The sequence below is a fragment of the Lutra lutra genome, chromosome 10, assembly GCF_902655055.1.
Source record: "Lutra lutra chromosome 10, mLutLut1.2, whole genome shotgun sequence".
NCBI lineage: Eukaryota > Metazoa > Chordata > Mammalia > Carnivora > Mustelidae > Lutra > Lutra lutra.
Genome location: NC_062287.1, coordinates 37,684,405 through 37,704,662, shown reverse-complemented (window position 1 = coordinate 37,704,662; position 20,258 = coordinate 37,684,405). Strand labels below are relative to the sequence as shown.

Genomic DNA, 20,258 nt, shown 5'->3' with positions numbered 1-20,258 from the left:
AGGGTCTTGGGATGGAGCCCCGCATCACATCGAGCTCTCTGCTCGGCGGGGAGCCTGTTTCCTCCTCTCTCTCTGACTGCCTCTCTGCCTACTTGTGATCTCTGTGTGTCAAATTAAAAAAAAAAAAAAAAAAGGAAGCTCTTTGGACTTAAAACACAAACCTTTATTCTACAAAACTTTTACAATAATTTTAATGGAAATAAGCCTTAAAAAAGCTACAGAACACCATGAATTAAATGTATGATAGATTTAAAAAGTCAGATTACATTAGGGGAAAGTTATTTTTAAATATAGTACATTTCAAAAGACAAATTTTACAATGGGAGACTTTTTATTTTTTCTAATAAAGGGTTTTTCTCTTTGTTTATTAAAACATAAAACAGTTTCTTCTTGAACCGGTATTTGTAAAATTTATCGAACTGGCAACTTCCTCAGTCACAGGCAGAGCCAGGTGAAATATGTAAAGCAATTTACATCTAAGATTAGAAGGCTAATTTGGTATTACTGCATAGGCTTAGTATTATTGCATAGGTTCCAAATTTACCAAAACTTTACTTCTTTCAGATTTGCTGTTGCATCATCCTATCTGCCATCCAATGGTAAAAGCACCACCTTGTGGCAAAAAGAGCTTCTCAATGACAGAAGTCAGGACTGGTTAGCCCAAGGAGACGCAGAACACTCAGTGGGCTTCCGGGGCACAAGTGATGGTCTATTTCTTGACCGGCATAGAAATGTCATGAGTGCTCATTTTATAATTCCTTATTAAGCCACATGACTTTTCTGTTTTTGTTCTCTGTAATTTTAAAAGCTTACAGGGAAGAAATGGTTTCTATGTACCCAAATTAAGTCCTATGCCTACATGCTTGAACTTTCTAAGCACCAGTCATACTTCCTAGAATTTCCTAGAACTACAGTGCATTCTTAACCTTGTAAATGCGCTGCTCTGTTTTTACAACAGGAACAAAACACCAGAAAGAGGTCTATTCTTTGGTAAATGATGGAAGATCTTTCCCTCAGAACGTTTTCAGCACTGCTCTCTTGGCCTCCAGAAAGCAACTGCAGGTTGTCACCATTTGGAATCACCTCTACACACCTGTACTAACATCTCTGAAAACCAAAAGACCCTAGATTTTATGGCCTTGATAGAGAATAGCAAGGCTACATGGCATATTTAACTATGTTAACAATATTCAATCAGAAAGGATTTTCTTTCACGTTTTACCATACTGAAGCGATACAAGCTGTTAACAAAGTGACTTGGATTCGCTAAGATTTTCACTTCTCTAACTGCCATGGAATCACCTTTCCTGGGAGCTATCGGCATGACATTTAGTACCTTTGTCATACCATGGAGCAATTTTTGGAGAAAAAGTCTTCTTTTTTCGTAAGAAGCTGTCAGCATGCTTTTGTGACTGTGTCCTTCGTGATGACCCCACATGGGCACATCTCAGTGGCAGGAGAGAAGAGTCATCAGCTGACCCTGCCCCACGTGGGGCCTACATTGCCTGGATGCCACCATCCGAACCAGCTTCCATTCTACACAGGAAGCAACTCTCATTCCCGGCTTCGCTGATGCTGGGAATAGTCAAGATGTCGGGACATGGTCCTGACAATATTTCACAGGATAATGCCTTTTGCTGGGTTAATGCTATCGGCTCACCTAATCTTTATGCTCAAGTTGATACAGAATATATTTTAAAAAAATATTTAAAACAGATTTTTTATCCCAGTTCATCCCACAGAATGTTATATCCCAGTTCTGACCGAAGCCATGTCAAAGGGCTACAATATGGAGAAAGCCACTATGCAAATGTTCTTTTATAATTTGACATAGTTCAGGTGTGACCACGCCAGTCATCATGAATATTGCTCAGTCAAGCGTTTTATTCTATATATAAGTGAAGAAATGTCAGGCTGTTGTACCACCAAGATCTGCGACTTCCCTAGCAAGTCTTTAAATACAGCTACCTCAGAGAGGAAAACAAGACATACTTCAGGGGGTGTTTTAATAGTCTTAAGATGGAGATGGAATTATTGAGCTTAAATCTGAAAAGGTCAAATCGTTATTGCCTCCCCCACCCCCTGCAACACAAGTAAAGAAATACAAGCTTGCCCACGGTCATACCCCCTGGATGTGCCTGATCATGAAAGCTAAGCAGAGTCAGACTTGGCCAGTACTTGGATTGGAGAAAATATGGCCTTAACAAGGCTGCTTCACTAAGATGTCTGGAACTGGCCATGTCCGATGCTAAGATAAAATATGATTAATATAAAATTTTGGCATTGATAGTCCACAGAAGTTATAGTTCAGTACTTTCATCTAATATAATGCTCAATTGATCACTCTATCTAAAAAAGTTCTTCAATACTTTTGAAAAAATACAGTTAGAATAAGTTTTTTTTTTTTTTTTAACACTTTTCCTTGTAGAAATAGATGAGAGAGCTCCAGAATAAGGGAAGAGAGAACCATGAAGAATGAAGAAAATGACTAATGGGAACCCAATGGGAACCCAATCTTTTAAAAATCTTTGCTACAACTAAAATCAAAAACTTAATTCTGAGATTTTTCTATTTTTTTAAATACAAATCTATCTAATTATTCAAAGCATAAGGTACCTCTAACATTCAAAGTCTCAGTGTCTGACACTATCACAAGCTTTAAAAAAAGAACAATATATAGTAATGAACAGTGAGCTTGGGCACAGTTTCGCAAAGACTGTTTGACCCTGAGGAAATCCAGAATCTCTAGAATTTATTAAAATTATAAAGGGGTCAGATTTTATAAGCTCTTTTCCTCAACTTTGGCTAAATGTAACTACATTAAAATACTAATAGTCTTTGATCATGAAGCAGAAACATACAGTGATAGATTTCTTTTAATCCTTACTCTCAAGAATGGTATTTAAGCAAAACCCTCATTCGGTAAGACGTACACTAACACATGTGAAGAAAATAACATTCTGATTTTATAGAGCAGCCCCAGGTAATGTTAACAACTAGATTAAAAAAATAAGGAGAACCAATCTTATTCTGTACGTTCTTGAGCTGGGAAGCATCTCAATTAAAGGAGTCATGTTCAGGGAATGACACCCCAAAACATAAATTCTTACACATGAAATTTCCCTGTTAAGTACATCTTTTTCAAATTCTTTAGTTAACAGCAGTACTTTAAAAATCTTCAACTGTAAACTCTCAGCTTGCAACATTTTGATTTTTCCTGAACCTTGAAAACTTCAAAGTTATATTAAATACATTATCTTCTGTTTCTTCTTAAAGAACTCATGTTCATAAAAGGATCATCATCGTCATCCTGAAATGACATACAAATGTTACAGGAGTGACTGTTGCACGCTTCACTCAGACAAGACAGACATGCTCACAGGTAAACAATACCAATAAAAGCCATTTCGTCCTTTCACATGAGGTGCCTTTCATTGTTCTCTCTGCTTTATGGATATGAATCGTCTGTTCATTTATCTTTTCCTCCCTTCCCTGGTAGCTCTTCCACCGTGGAAGTAAGTCAGTCAGTTAAATTCTTAGCAAGCTCTGAAAATAACTGATCCTGATATATGTGTAGGTGTGTGTGGATCCCTACAATATATACCATATACATTTCTCTCAATTATTAACCTTAAAAAAGGCAAATAAAGTATGGGTAAGCCAGGAAAGTTAATACTCTTCAAGTCATTTCTGTTTGCTTTTCAGGAGTTTTTTTTCCTAATTACATTTTATTACTGATGTTACCTAATATTCTGGAAACTCACCCCCCCCCCCCCAGCCAAATATGAAGGCACAGGACCTAACTCAGAAATAGCTATAATTCTTATTTCCTGTTACCCATTTCATGCCAGCAGTAGACAGCTACTCTTAGACTGCTGCAAAAAGACACCTAGCAAATCAATCTTTGAAGTATCTTTCTGGAAAAAGCAGCAGTATGGAAGAGTTCTCATGCTGGAATGAGACCGAAGATTATATGCACAGTAAGAGCATATAATCTTAGTTAGCAGGAAAACTAACAAACCTCAGATGAGCCCAAATTATAAAATTTGATGAGGATAACTTAAAATTGATTCTGATGTATTCTCTAGCTAAATATCCAGGAGAAAGCAAATCTGCCTGTAAATTTTCTTTCTTTCTTTTTTAATTAATTAGAGAGGGAGAGAGAGCAAGAAGAGAGCACGAGCAGGTGGAAGTGGCAGAGAGAGAGGGAGAAGCAGACTCCTGGCTGAGCAGGGAGCCCAGTGCGGAGCCCGATTCAGAACCCTGGGATTGCCGAAGGCTGATGTTTACCTGACTGAGCAACTCAGGTGCCCCTGATTTGTTTCTTTTAAGACATTAATAAAAAGGGATAATTATTTGGTGTTAGGCTAAGTTAGCTATCCTTTGTTACCTACGTTACTTATCTCTAGTGAGAAATGAATGCCTAGGAAAATACAAATTGACTCACATTACTGATTCATTTTCTGCTATTAACAAAGGCAGAACTTATTAAAAACCAGAGATAAATCCAACTTGAGGCATAATAACCTGCTAATTGCTTTTCTTTGCAGTTAACATGAACTATATCCAAATCTCTAACTTTAACATTTAACATATCCATCTACATGACTGGAATGAATAAATGACCACAACTGCTTGCTTCCCTCCTGGAGGCAACATGGTACTATTTCACAGGGAGCTTGAGCTCATGCTGCCATTGTTCTCTGCAGCCTGAACTGCTGGTGAGTCCTCTCCTCAAGCTGGTTCAAAACCACAGCTGGGATACAGGACATGACAGCAACAGCGGAAGCTCAAAACGAAAGGTGTGAGTCAAGGGCTACAGCAGGGATGAACCTGCAGGGCATGCCAAGTGACATAAGTCAGTCACAAAAAGATAAACACTGTGACTCCACTTATAGCACGTATCTAAAGCAGTCCAATTCATAGAAACAAAAAGTAGAATGGTGATTACTGAGGTTGGGAGGAAAGGGAAATGAGGAGTTGCTCAGTGGGTGGAGATTTTTAAATCCAGATGAAAAAATTCTGGAGATCTACTGCACTAAAAAATGAATATACTTCACACTAGTGCACTGCATGCTGAAAAATGTTTAAGATGGTAAGTTTTTTTTTTTTTTAAGATTTTATTTTGGGGCGCCTGGGTGACTCAGTGGGTTAATAAGCCTCTGCCTTCAGCTCAGGTCATTGTCTCAGGGTCCTGGGTTTGAGCACCGCTTTAGGCTCGCTGCTCAGCAGGGAGCCTGCTCCCCCTCCCTCACCACCCCCCTCCCCACCTGCCTCTCTGCCTACTTGTGATCTCTGTCTAATAAATAAGTAAATAAATAAATAAATAAATCTTTTTAAAAAAAGATTTTATTTTATTTATTCGAGAGACAGTGTGAGAGTGCGAGAGAGAAAGAACACGCAGAAGCAGGAGCAGAGGGAGAGGAAGAAGGGAGAAGCAGCCTCCCCATGGAGCAGAGAGTCCAATATGGGGCTCGATCCCAAGACCCTGGGATCATGACCTGAACCAAAGGAAGATGCTTAACTGACTGAGCAACCCAGGCACCCCAAGATGCCAAGTTTTACCCTGTATGTTTGTACCACAATTAAAAAACTTTTTAAATAAAAATAAAGCGGGTGCCTGGGTGGCTCAGTGGGTTAATCCTCTGCCTTCGGCTCAGGTCATGGTCTCAGGGTCCTGGGATCGAGCCCCGCATCGGGCTCTCTGCTCAGCAGGGAGCCTGCTTCCCCTTCTCTCTCTGCCTGCCTCTCTGCCTACTTGTGATCTCTCTCTCTCTGTCAAATAAATAAAATAAAATCTTTAAAAAAAAAGAAATAAAGAAAGAAATGGGGTGTCTTGGTGGCTCAAATCAGTTAGGTGTCTGGCTTCTGCTCCGGTCATGATCTCAGGGTCCTGGGTGCAGCTCCCTGCTCAGCCGGGAGTCTGCTTCTCCCTCTTCCCGTGCCCCTCCCCCCTGCCTGCACACTCTCTCTCAAATAAATAAAATCTTTCAAAAATTAAAAAAAATAAAAGAAAGAAATGAAAGGGGTTACAGAGCTAAGAAAAACACATTAAAGCAACTGAACAAAAACTAGCAAAGGCCCATCAACTGGCTGCCGTGGAGGAATGGGAAAGGCCAGGCTTTAACACAGCTGAATGAACGGATGAGTGAAGCCATGAGGCTAGTCTTGAGTCTGCCTCTCTATTCCTTCTCCCCCAGCTTAGAAGAGACTTGGTAGTTTTATGGCCTGGACATAAATTGGAGTTTCTTTCATACCTCCTGCCATGTGGCACTTCAGTCAATATCTGAAACCCTCTGTAAATGAAAACCACCACCATGTACCCTTTTATATATGAAATATGTAAAGCATGTAGCAAGTACTTAATAAATATTTTATTAAAGTAACATTAAAAACTTCTAGAATATCATTATCACTTCTCCAAATATAAATGACAGAAATGGAGGAAAAACTATTCTGATCCACGATTAACAGGGCAAATTAACTAAGAATTCAGGATATCCTATTTTAAAAATTAGCAGGTCAGGGAGCCTGGGTGGCTCAGTGGGGTAAGGCCTCTGCCTTCGGCTTGGGTCATGATCTCAGGGTCCTGGGATCGAGCCCCGCATCGGGCTCTCTGCTCAGTGGAGAGCGTCCTTCCTCCCCTCTCTCTCTCTCTCTCTGCCTGACTCTCTGCCTACCTGTGATCTCTGTCTGTCAAATAAATAAATAAAATCTTTAAAAAATAAAAAATAAATAAATAAAAATTGGCAGGTCTTCTATAGCTGAGTATTTAGATTTACGGGTACCCAACAAACATTACTTGTTGATTTTTTTTTTTTTTTAAGATTTTATTTATTTATTTGACAGACAGAGGACACAAGTAGGCAGAGAGGCAGGCAGAGACAGAGAAAGGGGGAAGCAGGCTCCCCGCTGAGCAGAGAGCCCGATGCGGGGCTCGATCCCAGGACCCCAGGATCATGACCTGAGCCGGAGGCAGAGGCAACCCACCGAGCCACCCAGGCACCCCTACTTGTTGATTCTTAACATTAAGTACAGTTCAAAGGAAGGTTATCAATGCACGTATTTTAAAAAATCATTTCCAGCAACTAGCTTAGCAGTCCTTACTTAAATTTTATAGACAGCTGAAAATTGATGAAGATTTAACAATATTACTTTATTACCTCATCTGATTCAAAATCAACTCCTTTAGCTATTTGGCTCTGGGACATGCACTTGCTTGATGATGATGCGCTCGACCACCTGAGGCAGAAACATGGGAAAAACAAAGAAAATGAATGAGAGAATTCATGAGCCCTTTTAAGTGCGATTTTTCATTCTAGTAGCAGCCATGAGTAAAGATAGCTAATCCCTTCCCTCAATCTACATTAGAGACAGTAAAAATGTAATGGTGAGGAAAAGGACTCTGGAGCTAGGGTCTGAATTCCAATTTTGTCATTTACTAGCTATGTGGCTTCAGGCACTTAGCCTCTCTGTCTCAATTTTCTCATCCATAAAATGAGGATAGTAATAAGTTTTTAGAGAATTACTGTGTTAATATGCTAAAAGACTTAGATCAGTCGCCTGACATCTATTAAACACTATACCGATCCTTGCTTATTATAGTGCTTAGCATGTATTAACATGCATCTACTATCATCCCCCACTCTTGAAAATTGAATATGGAAATATTTGTATTCAAATACCAGCTATGTTTCTGTCACAAGATAAAGGGATTTCAGGGGAGGCTCACAATTTTCTAGGGCTCACTGCTCACTGCTCGTCTTACTCATGTTCGATCCAAATCAAATAGCAAATATACACTGAGAGCTTGCTCTTTTCCAGGTACTCTGATAGGCCCTGGGAAATATCAGCAAACAAGATCATGATTCCCCTCCTTATGAAGCTTAACTTGTGGTAAAGGAACTCATATTTGTATGTCTTTTTATCAGCAGGAATTCTAAATCCTCTTAGATCAGGTCACTGCAGTCTATCCAGCCTGGTTTTTTACTGCCTATGAACTAAGAATGGTTTTCCCGTTTTGAAATGGGGTACATTTAAATGGTTTTACAAATATCTACATAATCGCCTCAGCTTTGCCTCTTGGTCTGCAAAGCCTAAAATATTTGCTATCTGGCCCTTTAAGAAAGTTTGCCAACTCCAGTCTTAAATGAAAGCAGCATTTGTAAACTTTTAGCTACTAATTTATTACCATGCATTGGGATGTTACAGCAAAAGTACGTCTGAAGTATATCTGAAGATCTTGTCTGGACAAGTGGGTTGAGAATCAAGAGGGCATGTGTCAGAAGGAAAGAAAAAACCCACGGGTTCTTCTACATAAAAGTAAAGGACAGGAGGATCTATGAAGCAAACTTGAAGCGCAACACGGCTTTAGAAGTAGAGATCAAGGAAATTTATCAAGCGATCCATCTGGAACATGCCCATCTCTCTGTACTTGGCCTAAGCGGGAACTGGTCGGTTGCTGACTTGTTTCCATCTGTGACAGGAAGCAGGTCATCAAGAGCATACAGCCACAGTGCCAAGGAGGCGGAAGTTAGGTGAACCCATTCTCCCTGGGGGCTGGGGAAAGGGGGCTGGTTTATGGGAAAAAAAAAAAAAAAACCCACTGAGCCCTGACTTGGCTTCTGATGTCTCCCCAAATAACCAATGGGACCCAGAAACGAGCCAGTCATCTATGATGGACAGTGGCTCATCTGATCATAGCGAGAGTCCTAAGTTCTGCATCTGGGGGCTCCACAGACTTACAGATCTCATTTGTGAAGGAGCCCCCTAGCCCTAGAAATCAACAGTAGGGAGGGAAAGAAATGGTTATACTCTTTTGATTGCTGGGTCGAATAAATGGGCCTTATCCTGGATATGAGAAAAAGTTTAATTTGATTTGCTTCATGTGGATGGCTAAAATAAAAAGAGAGGGTGTATCAAATCGAGCGCCAGGAGCTGTAAGCTTCTTTCCCTTTTTTGTTCAGATATTATTTGGGGCCATAAATCAGAGCGTTCAGCCTAGAGATGTTTAGCCAAGAAGTCAGCTGCAGCAGTGTTTTAAGCACAAGGTGACATGTTAGAACTGGCCTAATACTGTGGCTGGCACATCACAGGTGCCACAAAAATGCAAGCTTCCCACCACTCAATGCCTGCCCCTCCCCCACACCCCTCTTATTGATGTTTTGAGGGAGGGTCCTCGGTTTATTTGGTACTGCTACCAAACCTGAACGGCCCTCTTATTGCCAGCACAAGGACAAAGTCTGGAACAACCTTCCCAAGGAAAAGTAGGCTCTCTGTTACCCATCTGGCAGGAGGCAGTTTTACAGCCCTTAAGTTATTTCCTTTTCCAAGTTAACTGCTGGGCATTATGGAGCTTTTATTGCTTACCTTTCCTCCTATTACTCTTGTTCTATTTTCCCTAGCCTGTTATTTAATTTATTTAATGAACATTTATAGAGCTGTTACTGTGTTACTATGTGTCAGGCATTGTACTTAGCACTTTATAAGTATTAACCCACTTAAATCTCATAGCCATATGGGGTAAATACTATTATATTCATTTTATAAATGAGGATATTGAGGCACAGAGTAGTAAAACAACTTGTACAAGGCCCATACCTTGTATGTTTTAGAGCTTAAATACTGTAAATAATCAAAATAACCATACAAACCTTGCCATTAGTAAGTAAGTCTTCAAAACCCACCAAAATTGTGTCAGTCATTGCTTCATCAGAAACACAAATTTGCCATGGCTGATTTCTGATCTGCTGCCAAAAACATTAATTTCTAAGTTGCCTCTCATCATTTAAATGGTTCCTACTGCCTGCACAGTGGTTTGAGAGGTGAATCTGTTGTGCTACAAAGCGAAGCAGCAGCACAAACAGGTCTGCAGCAGAACCCCTGGCTGTGTGACTGGCTGGGCCACGATAAATAAGTAAGCCACTTAACCTACTATGCCTTACTTTCTTCCAAGGGACAATGGGATAGTTACAGATTCATCTGCCTCCTGGGGTGCATGTGAGCATCACACAAGCTAATTCACATGTAAAGGCTCAGAAGAATAAACAATTCAGTTATTCTTATTACCGCAGGAGTAAATAAGAAAGCGACAAACATTTATTCTACTAAAAAGTAGACAACACAAAATGGTAGCAGAAATCAAGATATTTTTCTTTAATACCTTTAAAATATATGTCAAACATACTAAAATAGTATTTCCATTGGTTCTAATAATGAAAAATAAGGACCTCATGCAACCTAAACTTATTTCCTCTTGACTACTGATGCACTACTGGGGGAAAAAAAAAAACCTCAGAAAGCTACACTTGTTTTTGTTTGTGTGTGTTTTAATTCACAAAGACAAGAATGATCAAGCAAGTACTGAAAGAGACTCTCTTCCTTTGATGGACTGACATATTCAGATATTCTTTCAATAAACCTCCTTTTCCCTAAGCAAATTTGAGTTAGGTTTTCATTGGACCAAAGAACCTAAGGTGTCCTGACTAATATAGAACTCAAGTTTAAGACAGTAACTCAAGACTGAGAAATGCTACCCCAATTATCCTCAACTATAGACCACAAATATACAACCTGACTTGCACCTCAGCCTGTCTTGGTATTTTGCACTCGTTCTACCAAGGCCGGCACTGGCTTTGGCAACGCCATACTCTTCTGGGTCTTTCTCATTGCTCCTACTTTTCCTAAATTCTAAAGGTTAAAACCCAGGTACTAGAACACAAAGCCCTCTCTTCTCTACCTTCTCTTGTAAGGTGATCAAATCCATTCTAACAGCTTCAAGTTCAGTATCTGTGTATCTGTTATATGCTGTTGAGAAGAACATTTAGGTATCATTCAAACCTCGCATCTGAGCTATGGACTCATATATCCAATTGCCCACCACCACCCCCTTCATATAAATTTCACAGGCATCTCAAACTTTCCACATCTAAAGCAGAATTATTTGATTTTCTGCCCATCATCCCTTACCAAAATCTATTTCTCTTCTTTGATGACTTTCTCAGTGTATGGCACTAAGAGTTCAAGTAGAAAACCTGGAAACCAACCATGATACCTCATTCTCCCTCACTCCAGATAGTCAATACATCCCCGACTTCTGTCACATCTACCTCCTAATATACCCTGAAACCGTCTATTCCTTCCCTTTCCCTTGCTACCACTCTGGTACAAGCCTCTGTCATCTCTCTTCTGGGGACTACACACACTCCTTTCAGGTCAGCCTGCTTGTACCTTGCTTCCTGTACCACAGGGATCCTTTATAAATGTAAATCAGATGGTGCCACTACTCTCTCAAAATCCTTCCATGGATTTCCCTGCATTTATAATAAAGTCCAAATACCTTACCCTGCTCAACTATTACTACTTCATGATGTATTCCTACTTTTCTTATTCTTATTTCAAACCCCTTCTTTTCCATGGATTGGTCACTGGCTCCTAACCTACAGTTAAGCTTCTTTCTTTTTCAAGAGGCTAAGGATCTGTGCTCAGAAAACTATAGGACACTCATGAGGGGCACCTGGGTAGCTAAGTGGATTAAAGCCTCTGCCTTCGGCTCAGGTCATGATCTCAGGGTCCTAGGATCGAGCCCCACGTCGGGCTCTCTGCTCAGCAGGGAGTCTGCTTCCCCCTCTGTCTCTGCCTGCCTCTCTGCCTACTTATGATCTCTCTCTCTCTGTCAAATAAATAAATAAAATCTTGGGGGGCGGGGGGAAGAACACTCATGAGAAAAACTGAGGAAGACACAAAGAAATGGAAAAATGTTCCATGTTCATGGATTGGAAGAACAAATATTGTTAAAATATCAATGCTACCCAGAGCAATCTATACATTTAATGCAATCCCTATCAAATACCATCAATTTTTTTCACAGAGTTGGAACAAATAATCCTAAAATTTGTATGGAAACCGAAAGGACCCGAATCTCCAAAGGAATGTTGAAAAAGAAAATCCGGGGTGCCTGGGTGGCTCAGTGGGTTAAAGCCTCTGCCTTCGGCTCAGGTCATGATCCCGGGGTCCTGGGATCGAGCCCCACATCGGGCTCCTTGCTCATGCTTCTCTCTCTGCTTCGGCCTGCTGCTCTGCCTGCTTGTGTTCTCCCTCTTTCTCTCTCTCTCTGACCAATAAATAAATTAATTAATTAAAAAAAAAAAAGAAAGAAAAAGAAAACCCAAACTGGTGGCATCACAATTCCAGACTTCAAGCTCTATTACAAACCTGTAATCATCAAGAGAATATGGTACTGGCACAAAAACAGACACATTAGATAAATGGAACAGAGTAGAGACCCCAGAAATGAACCCTCAATGTTATGGTCAACGAATCTTCAACAAAGCAGGAAAGAATATCCAATGGAAAAAAGACGGTCTCTTCAACAAATGGTGTTGGGAAAATGGGACAGCCACAGGCAGAAGAATGAAAGTGGACCACTTCCTTACACCACACACAAAAATGGACTCGAAATGAATGAAAGACATCAATGTGAGACAGGAATCCATCAAAATCCTAGAGAAGAACGCAGGCAGCAACCTCTGTGACGTCATCTGTAGCAAATTCTTGCTAGACACGTCTCCAGAGGCAAAGGAAACAAAGGCAAAAATGAACTATTGGGACTTCCATCAGGATAAAAAGCTTTCGCACAGCAAAGGAAACAGTCAACAAAAACTAAAAGGTAACCTATAGAATGGGAGAAGATATTTGTAAATGACCTATCAGATAAAGGGCTAGTATCCAAAATCTATAAAGAACTTATCACTCATCACCAAAAAAACAAAAAATCTAGTCAAGAAATGGGCAGAAGATGTGAACAGACATTTCTCCAAAGAAGCCATACAAATGGCCAACAGACCAATGAAAAAATGCTCAACATCACTCAGCATCAGGAAAATACAAAACCACAAGGAGATACCACCTCACACCAATCAGAATGGCTAAAATTCTAAAATTAACAGATGAGGAAATGACAGATGTTGACTCTCTTATACTGTTGGTGGGAAAGCAAGCTGGTGCAAACACTCTGGAAAACAGTATGGAGGTTCCTCAAGAAGTTAAAAAAAGAACTACAGGGGCGCCTAGGTGGCTCAGTGGTTTAAAGCCTCTGCTTTCGGCTCAGGTCATGATCTCAGGATCTTGGGATCGAGCCCCGCATCGGGCTCTCTGCTCACCAGGGAGCCTGCCTCCCCCTTTCTCTGCCTGCCTCTCTGCCTACTTGTGATCTCTGTCTGTCAAATAAATAAGTAAAAAAAATCTTAAAAAAAATAAAATAAAATAAAAAAAGAACTACACTATGAGCCAGCAGTTGCACTACTAGGTATTTACATATACACGCATAAACACACACACGGTTTGTCTCTCTGTCTGCGGGGAAGAAATATATTTGTATACATGTATATATTGTATACACGTAGTGATCTGAAGGGGCACCCGCATCCCAATGTTTACATCAGCAATGTCTACAATAGCCAAATTATGGAAACAGCCGAGGTAGCCATTAAGAGATGAATGGAAAGATGTGGTGTATATACACAATGGACTACTACTCAACCATCAGGGGGAAAAAAAAAAAAAGAAATCCTGCCATTTGCAATGACATGGATAGAGCTAGAGGGTATTATGCTAAGTGAAGTAAGTCAATCAGAGAAAGACAATTACCATATGATCTCACTCATATGTGGAATTTAAAAAATAAAACAGAGGATCATAGGGGAAGAGAGGAAAAAATAAAACAAGATGAAACCAGAGAGGGAGACAAACCATAAGAGCCTTTCAATCATAGGAAACAAACTGAGGGTTGCTGAGGGGGGGAGGGGGTAACCCGGGGATGGACATTAAGGAGGCACAGGATGTAATAAGCACTGGGTGTTATCTTAGACTGATCAATCACAGACCCGTACCTCTGAAGCCAGTAATACATTATATATTAATTAACGAATTCAAATTAAAAAGAGAAACAAACAAACAAGCGAGAGGCACTCTGTATGTGCTCTTCCTTCGGCTTTTTGCAAGGCCAAGTCTCTCAGCAAGATTTCAGTTAATTTTTTAAAAAAAATATTTATTTATTTGACAGAGAAAGAGGGAGAAAAACCAGAGGGAACAGCAGAGGGAGAGGGAGAAGCAGGCTCCCTGCCACGCAGGGAGACCAATGAGCAGCTCAATCCCAGAACCCTGGGATCATGACGTGAGCCAAAGGCAGACACTTAACTGACTGAGCCACCCACGCACCTGAAGAGTTTACCTTAAAGGTGATCTCCTCAGAGGCCTTCCCTGATCTCTCTTTCAAGCAGATGTCTGTGGCCTGTGACATTACTCTTTACTGCTGCACCCTGATAATTTTGTAGGGGCCAACGGTAGGCCATCCCAACATCAGTTACTTTGACATGAGGATTATTTTGAGTTAAAAAGCAATCAAAACTCAGCAGATTCAGGAAAGCTCTTTACCTTCCCCCAAATGCCTAAAAAGGACTTAGATATTGGACCTACTCCAGGAAGAGAGCTATCACCATAGGTAGGTAACCATATTACGGTATGGACTAGGTATGGTAGACAGGGAGGAACCCAGCAAAGATTTTGTTTGATCAAAATCCTCTCTGTCCTACTAATTCTGAGTGGCCCAGTAAACATTCATTTACCAAGCGCTTACTGTCTTTCATCTTCCTGTGAATTGCTTTCTTTTCCACTGATGTCCAAGATCCCTACTCCCTTATTTCAGAATGACATATATACCTCATTTTGTCTGTCTTTGGAATTTCCACGTTTGTGTGGATTCCCCCTATATATGAAATTAAACTTGATTTCCTATTAATCTGTCTCATGTCAATTTGGTTCTTAGCTCAGCCAGAAAGACCTTGAAGGGGAGAAGAAATTCTTCCTCTCTGACAATTTCTTTTAAACATTCTTAAACACCTGTTGATCATCAACCCAAACATTACCTACTTTCTTTGTAAAGCCTTCGATGACCTATTCTAGAAGACAGTGTCACTTCCCTCAGATTTCATTACACTTGAATAAAACATTTACCTTGTTGGATTATTAGTGCCTCGTAATTAGCATACTGCTAAAGTGAAAATTCCTTGAAGGAAGGAGACATTTCTTCCATATTTCTACCCCCAGCTCCTAGCATAACATGTAACTGAATAAATATATGGATGCAGAACTACATATACCAATTTTCCCAACACAGATCCTTAATTCACATAAAGCATATATTCTCTGTAGGGTCAGTATCACGCCCAAGGAATGAAAATTGGTTCTAAGTTCTAAAAGATGGGGTAGGTGAAAAATCTGAGATACTACAATGGTTTTGGCCTTTCCCCAGCTCAATCCTACCCAGCAAAATTTCATTCTTTAGTATTTAATTTCTCTTATTATTTTAATTTAAATCAAATTTCATTTTTATCCTTAGGAAATGAAAACAAGGTTGAGATCATGAAACCAGTGTGAAACACTGAGGCAGAGTTTTTTTCCTCATTCTCTTCCTTCTTGCTAACAACTCCTGCTCAGGCCATTACTCTCAGCTGCCCTTCTCCACCCCTCTCAAAACTCAGATTCCTATCTCAAAACCTCAGCTAAATGTTACTCCCTTAGAAAACTCTTCCTTCTTTCATAGCCCATAATTCTTGCTCCGTTTTCTAAGAGCCTGTGAGCACTCACACCTAATCTGTATCATAAAATTTCACACATAATTATGTACTGACTCATCATCCTTTAATGGACTGAAAAGTGTTCATCTCTCTTTTCCACTATAACTTGCATTGCCTAAAGGCAGTAACCATGTGAAAACATTTATTTTGATCCCCAACAGACCTCATATAATGCTCACACAGAAAATCAGTTTAAAAAGCTCTTGATTATTTTCTTAAGTAGAAATTTTCATTAACTGAGCTTCAGTTAAGCAGTGTCCACCTAAAACCCTAACACAGAGAAATGCTAACAGTGCATCAAGCCAAGTAATAGCAAAAATGGCAAAAACCAAAAGGGACAGGTAGAAGCAAACGAGCGCTCCAAAGGCAGGAAAAGCCCACGTGATCCTCTTTTTAGTGTTTGGCACAGCACCCTGTGAAACACAGTATGTAAAAATGCGCTATGAGGGGCACCTGGGTGGCTCAGTGGGTTAAAGCCTCTGCCTTCGGCTCAGGTCATGATCCCAGGGTCCTGGGATCGAGCCCCACATCGGGCTCTCTGCTCAGTGGGGAGCCTGCTTCCTCCTCTCTCTCTGCCTGCCTCTCTGCCTACTTGTGATTTCTGTCTGTCAAATAAATAAATAAACACTCTTTAAAAAAAAAATGCGATATGAAAGAGAAGCTGAAATAAAATATTTAGAAAAATACAATTAAAAAAAATACAATACTCTGTTCATTAGAGAGAACACAGAAAAATCCATCAGGAAAATCCCTGAGTAATAAAGGCAAAAGGAAACAAATTAGAGGTTAAGTTTCACTGAAAAATACCTGCAGTAATGCTGCGTCATCTCTATGAACTCGGCTTTGCTCTATTTTTCACTTCTCTATTTATTTGGCCAGTTGAGAACAAATCTGTTAAACTTCTGTGGCACAGAAAAATGTATAGGTAGAATTTTGGATGATTTAAAATTTTTAGGGTGTTTCTTCTTGCAGGAAATCAGTGCACCTACCTTTGTTCTGTTTTGGAAGTCGTAGGAAAAACGTCCTCTTCCACATCTGACTCATCCTCCTCAATCACCTAAGGGAAAAAACAAAACAGTGAATAGAGTTTATGGGAATTTATCTGAATAAAAATAAATAGTTGTATCTCAAAAAATATTTTTTTAATAGATTAGAAAAAAAAGTCAGAAAAAAGGGGGCAGAAACCAATTGTTAAAACTTAAGTTTGAGGCACCTGGGTGGCTCAGTTGGTTGAGTGACTGGACTGCTTTCAGCTCAGGTCATCATCCTGGGGTCCTGGGATGGAGCCTGACAGCAGGCTCCTTGCTCAGTGGGGAGTCTGCTTCTCCTTCTCCCTGTGCTCCTTCCTCCTCCTCCCAGTATCCCCCATGTGTGCTGTCTCAAATACATAAAATCTTTTTTTTTTTTAAAGATTTTATTTATTTATTTGTCAGAGAGAGAGGGAGAGCGAGCAAGCATTGGCAGACAGAAGGGCAGGCAGAGGCAGAGGCAGAAGCAGGCTCCCTGCCGAGCAAAGAGCCCAATGTGGGACTCGATCCCAGGATACTGGGATCACGACCTGAGCCGAAGGCAGCTGCTTAACCAACTGAGCCACCCAGGCGTCCCTCAAATACATAAAATCTTAAAACAAAACAAAACAAAACAAAACAAACCACAATAACCAAAACCTGAAGCTTAACCTGACTTCCCTCTAATGTCACTCTTCAATCACAAATGGTATCTATACATGTCTGAGCTCACTCTTCTAAACACCATGGCAGCCGAGGTACCTAGAGGAACATTTATTTATTTGAAAGAGTGAGCAAGAGAGCACAAGAAGGGAGAGCAGCAGAGGGAGACGGAGAGGGAGAAGCAGGCTCTCTAGTGAGCAGGGAGCCCCAATTCAGGGCTCGATTCCAAGACCCTGGGATCATGACCTGAGCCAAAGTAAGGTACTTAACTGACTGAGCCACCCAGGCACCCCAAGATATTTGTTATTCTTGATTCTATCATCTACAATACTATGTAAGGACCTATTTTGTATTTCTATTTTAGCCAGAGGCTCCCATTGAAGTTAAACAATAACTTTGTTATTTAACCCTTAAACTGTCCCTGCTCCCCTTCCCCCAGGGGACTTAAAAACAAGTCCCGGGGGCGCCTGGGTGGCTCAGTGGATTAAGCCGCTGCCTTCGGCTCAGGTCATGATCTCGGAGTCCTGGGATCGAGTCCCCCATAGGGCTCTCTGCTCAGCAGGGAGCCTGCTTCCTCCTGTCTCTCTGCCTGCCTCTATGCCTGCTTGTGATCTCTCTCTGTCAAATAAATAAATAAAATCTTTAAAAAAAAAAAAAAAAAAAAAAAAAAAAAAAAAAAAAAAAAACAAGTCCCGGAGACCAGCTCCAGGTGTGGAGGCCAAGAAAAACAAGGCTGTACCCACCTCGAGTCTAGCCCTGACATAAGTACAGTCATCTTGGCAAAGCAAAAGCCGGCACCTTGCACTGTAAGAGTGGGTTAGCAGAAGAATGGCCATCCTGAAGGCCGGGAAGCCATTTTACTGAGAGTCCCTAACCAGCCCACAGGCGCAAGTAACTTGAGACAAGAGAAAGAAGCTAAAACCTGAAAAAACAACTTAATCATATACCATCAGGGCAGTTAGGTGGTGGTACCACAGGGACCAAATGTTAAAGAAAAACAAATAGTTAACTTGCAGAGATCACAATCCTGCAAGACAGGAGTCTCCCTTGGTTTGCAAATGTCCTGGTGATTTACAACAAAAAGGGCTATCTCTTCAATGGCCAGAGACAAATGGCTCAGTTCCTCAAGGTCTAAGGTCACACCATAAAACTGAGGGAGGCTGAGGCAGAAGGAAATGTAAATAAAGTTAAATTTCTTCTAAACCTAAATCTCACTTAACCGCCAGGATGGCGCCAGGGTGATGCCGGGGTGGCAAAGGTTAAACAAAGTTAGACTGTCAAAGTGGGGCGCAAGATCTGTATGTAGCTATGAAAAAGTGCCTTGAAAATGCTATATAGGGCGCCTGGGTGGCTCAGTGGGTTAAGCCGCTGCCTTCGGCTCAGGTCGTGATCTCAGGGTCCTGGGATCGAGTCCCGCATCGGGCTCTCTGCTCAGCAGGGAGCCTGCTTCCCTTCCTCTCTCTCTGCCTGCCTCTCTGCCTACTTGTGATCTCTGTCTGTCAAATAAATAAATAAAATCTTTAAAAAAAAAAAAAAAAAAAGAAAAGAAAATGCTATATAAACCCTTGGCTTTGAGTGCTCGGGGTCCTTGATGAAACCCACTGCACCGGGCAGATACTTGGACCCCAGCTAGCTGGAAATAAACCTCGCTGTGTGACTTGCATTATCGAGAGTGTTCTCTGTCTAATCGAGGGGTGGGCGACTCCGTACCCTAACAACTACTTACTAGGGTGCCTGGGTGGCTCAGTGGGTTAAAGCCTCTGCCTTCGGCTCAGGTCATGATCCCAGGGTCCAGAAATGGAGGCAGCATCAAGCCCACATCAGGCTCTCTGCTCAGCAGGGAGCCTGCTTCCCCTTCCTCTCTCTCTGCCTGTCTCTCTGCCTACTTGTTGTGATCTCTGTCTGCCAAATAAATAAATAAATAAATAATCTTAAAAAAAAAAAAAGGAAAAAAGAAAAAAAATACTACTTACTTATCTCTCTACATTTTGTATTATCTTGACACTTAATACACACAGTTGCTACATCTGCAGCTAAGGAACAAAGCCAAGGACAAAACAGTGAAAAAACAGTATCTGAGAGATCCCCCTCTAGGCTGACCTAAAACTATTAATAAAAAATTGTTAAATGTAATTGTCCAAGAAACTATGAATCCGGCCAATGTTTCTGCATTTTGTCATAAAACCACCAGAAGATTGTCTTATGTGCCTTGAAGGAATCAAAGGTATTCAACGCTCCCCCAATCTACCACTGTGTAACCACGATGAATGAATAAAAAAAAGCTATTTTAGCACAACTTATTCCTTTTGAACTCCTGTTCCTGTCTTGCAAGAGAAAAAATCCAGAAAAGAAGCTACTTTGTGGGTGTGCTATTTTGCTTTTAGATGATCTGCAAGTGACAGCAGGCAATAGTTGAAAGCAAATAATAAAATGGAGCTCAGGATAATAGTTATTAGCACTGGCACCCACACATCAGCAACAACAGGAAGAAGGGGGGAAAAAGATGAGGTTAAGGGATATAAAAGGACAAAACGAAATCAGAGCAGAGAAGTTTCCTGGAACAGAAGGGTGGGTAACTTTTGTCACATATTCAAGAGTTGAAGAATGAAATTTGAGAGAATGCTGCTGGGGCAGGTATGACACAGAACACAAATTCTCAACTGCAGGTGATAATGGCTATTATTCTGGAAACTTAGGGACATGTCTGAGACATTTTTGATTGTCATAATTAGGGGGGGTTGCTACTGGCATCTAGAGGATAGAGGGTAAGATGTTGCTAAAATTCCCACAATGCAGAGGACAGTCCCTCCCAGTAAGACTTACCTGGTTCAAGACTTATCTGGTCAACAGTGCTGCTATGGAGAAACCCTGACACAGAAGCAAGAGCACCGCCTTAGGCGTAAAGACATGTGGGTCTTGAAAGTAAGGTAACAGGCGCTTCAAACACATATAA

At 40.8% G+C, this 20,258-nt stretch overlaps 1 protein-coding gene across 6 annotated transcripts in view; it reads right to left on the bottom strand.

The window, feature by feature from the left end:
- Nucleotides 1–144: 144 nt before the first annotated feature.
- The window catches only part of MRE11 (MRE11 homolog, double strand break repair nuclease), an 83,124-nt gene continuing 63,010 nt past the window's right edge, over nt 145–20,258 (bottom strand). For 5 of the 6 annotated variants that reach the window (XM_047690888.1, XM_047690891.1, XM_047690890.1 and 2 more), the window contains 3 exons: nt 16,625–16,692; nt 7,164–7,242; nt 145–3,310 (listed from right to left, as the gene is read on the bottom strand). In XM_047690888.1, coding sequence (XP_047546844.1) covers nt 3,254–3,310; nt 7,164–7,242; nt 16,625–16,692 — 204 coding nt within the window. In that variant the 3' untranslated portion in view covers nt 145–3,253. Of the gene's footprint in view, nt 3,311–7,163; nt 7,243–16,442; nt 16,538–16,624; nt 16,693–20,258 lie in introns of those variants that run through there. The other variant, XM_047690892.1, reaches the window with a different exon arrangement.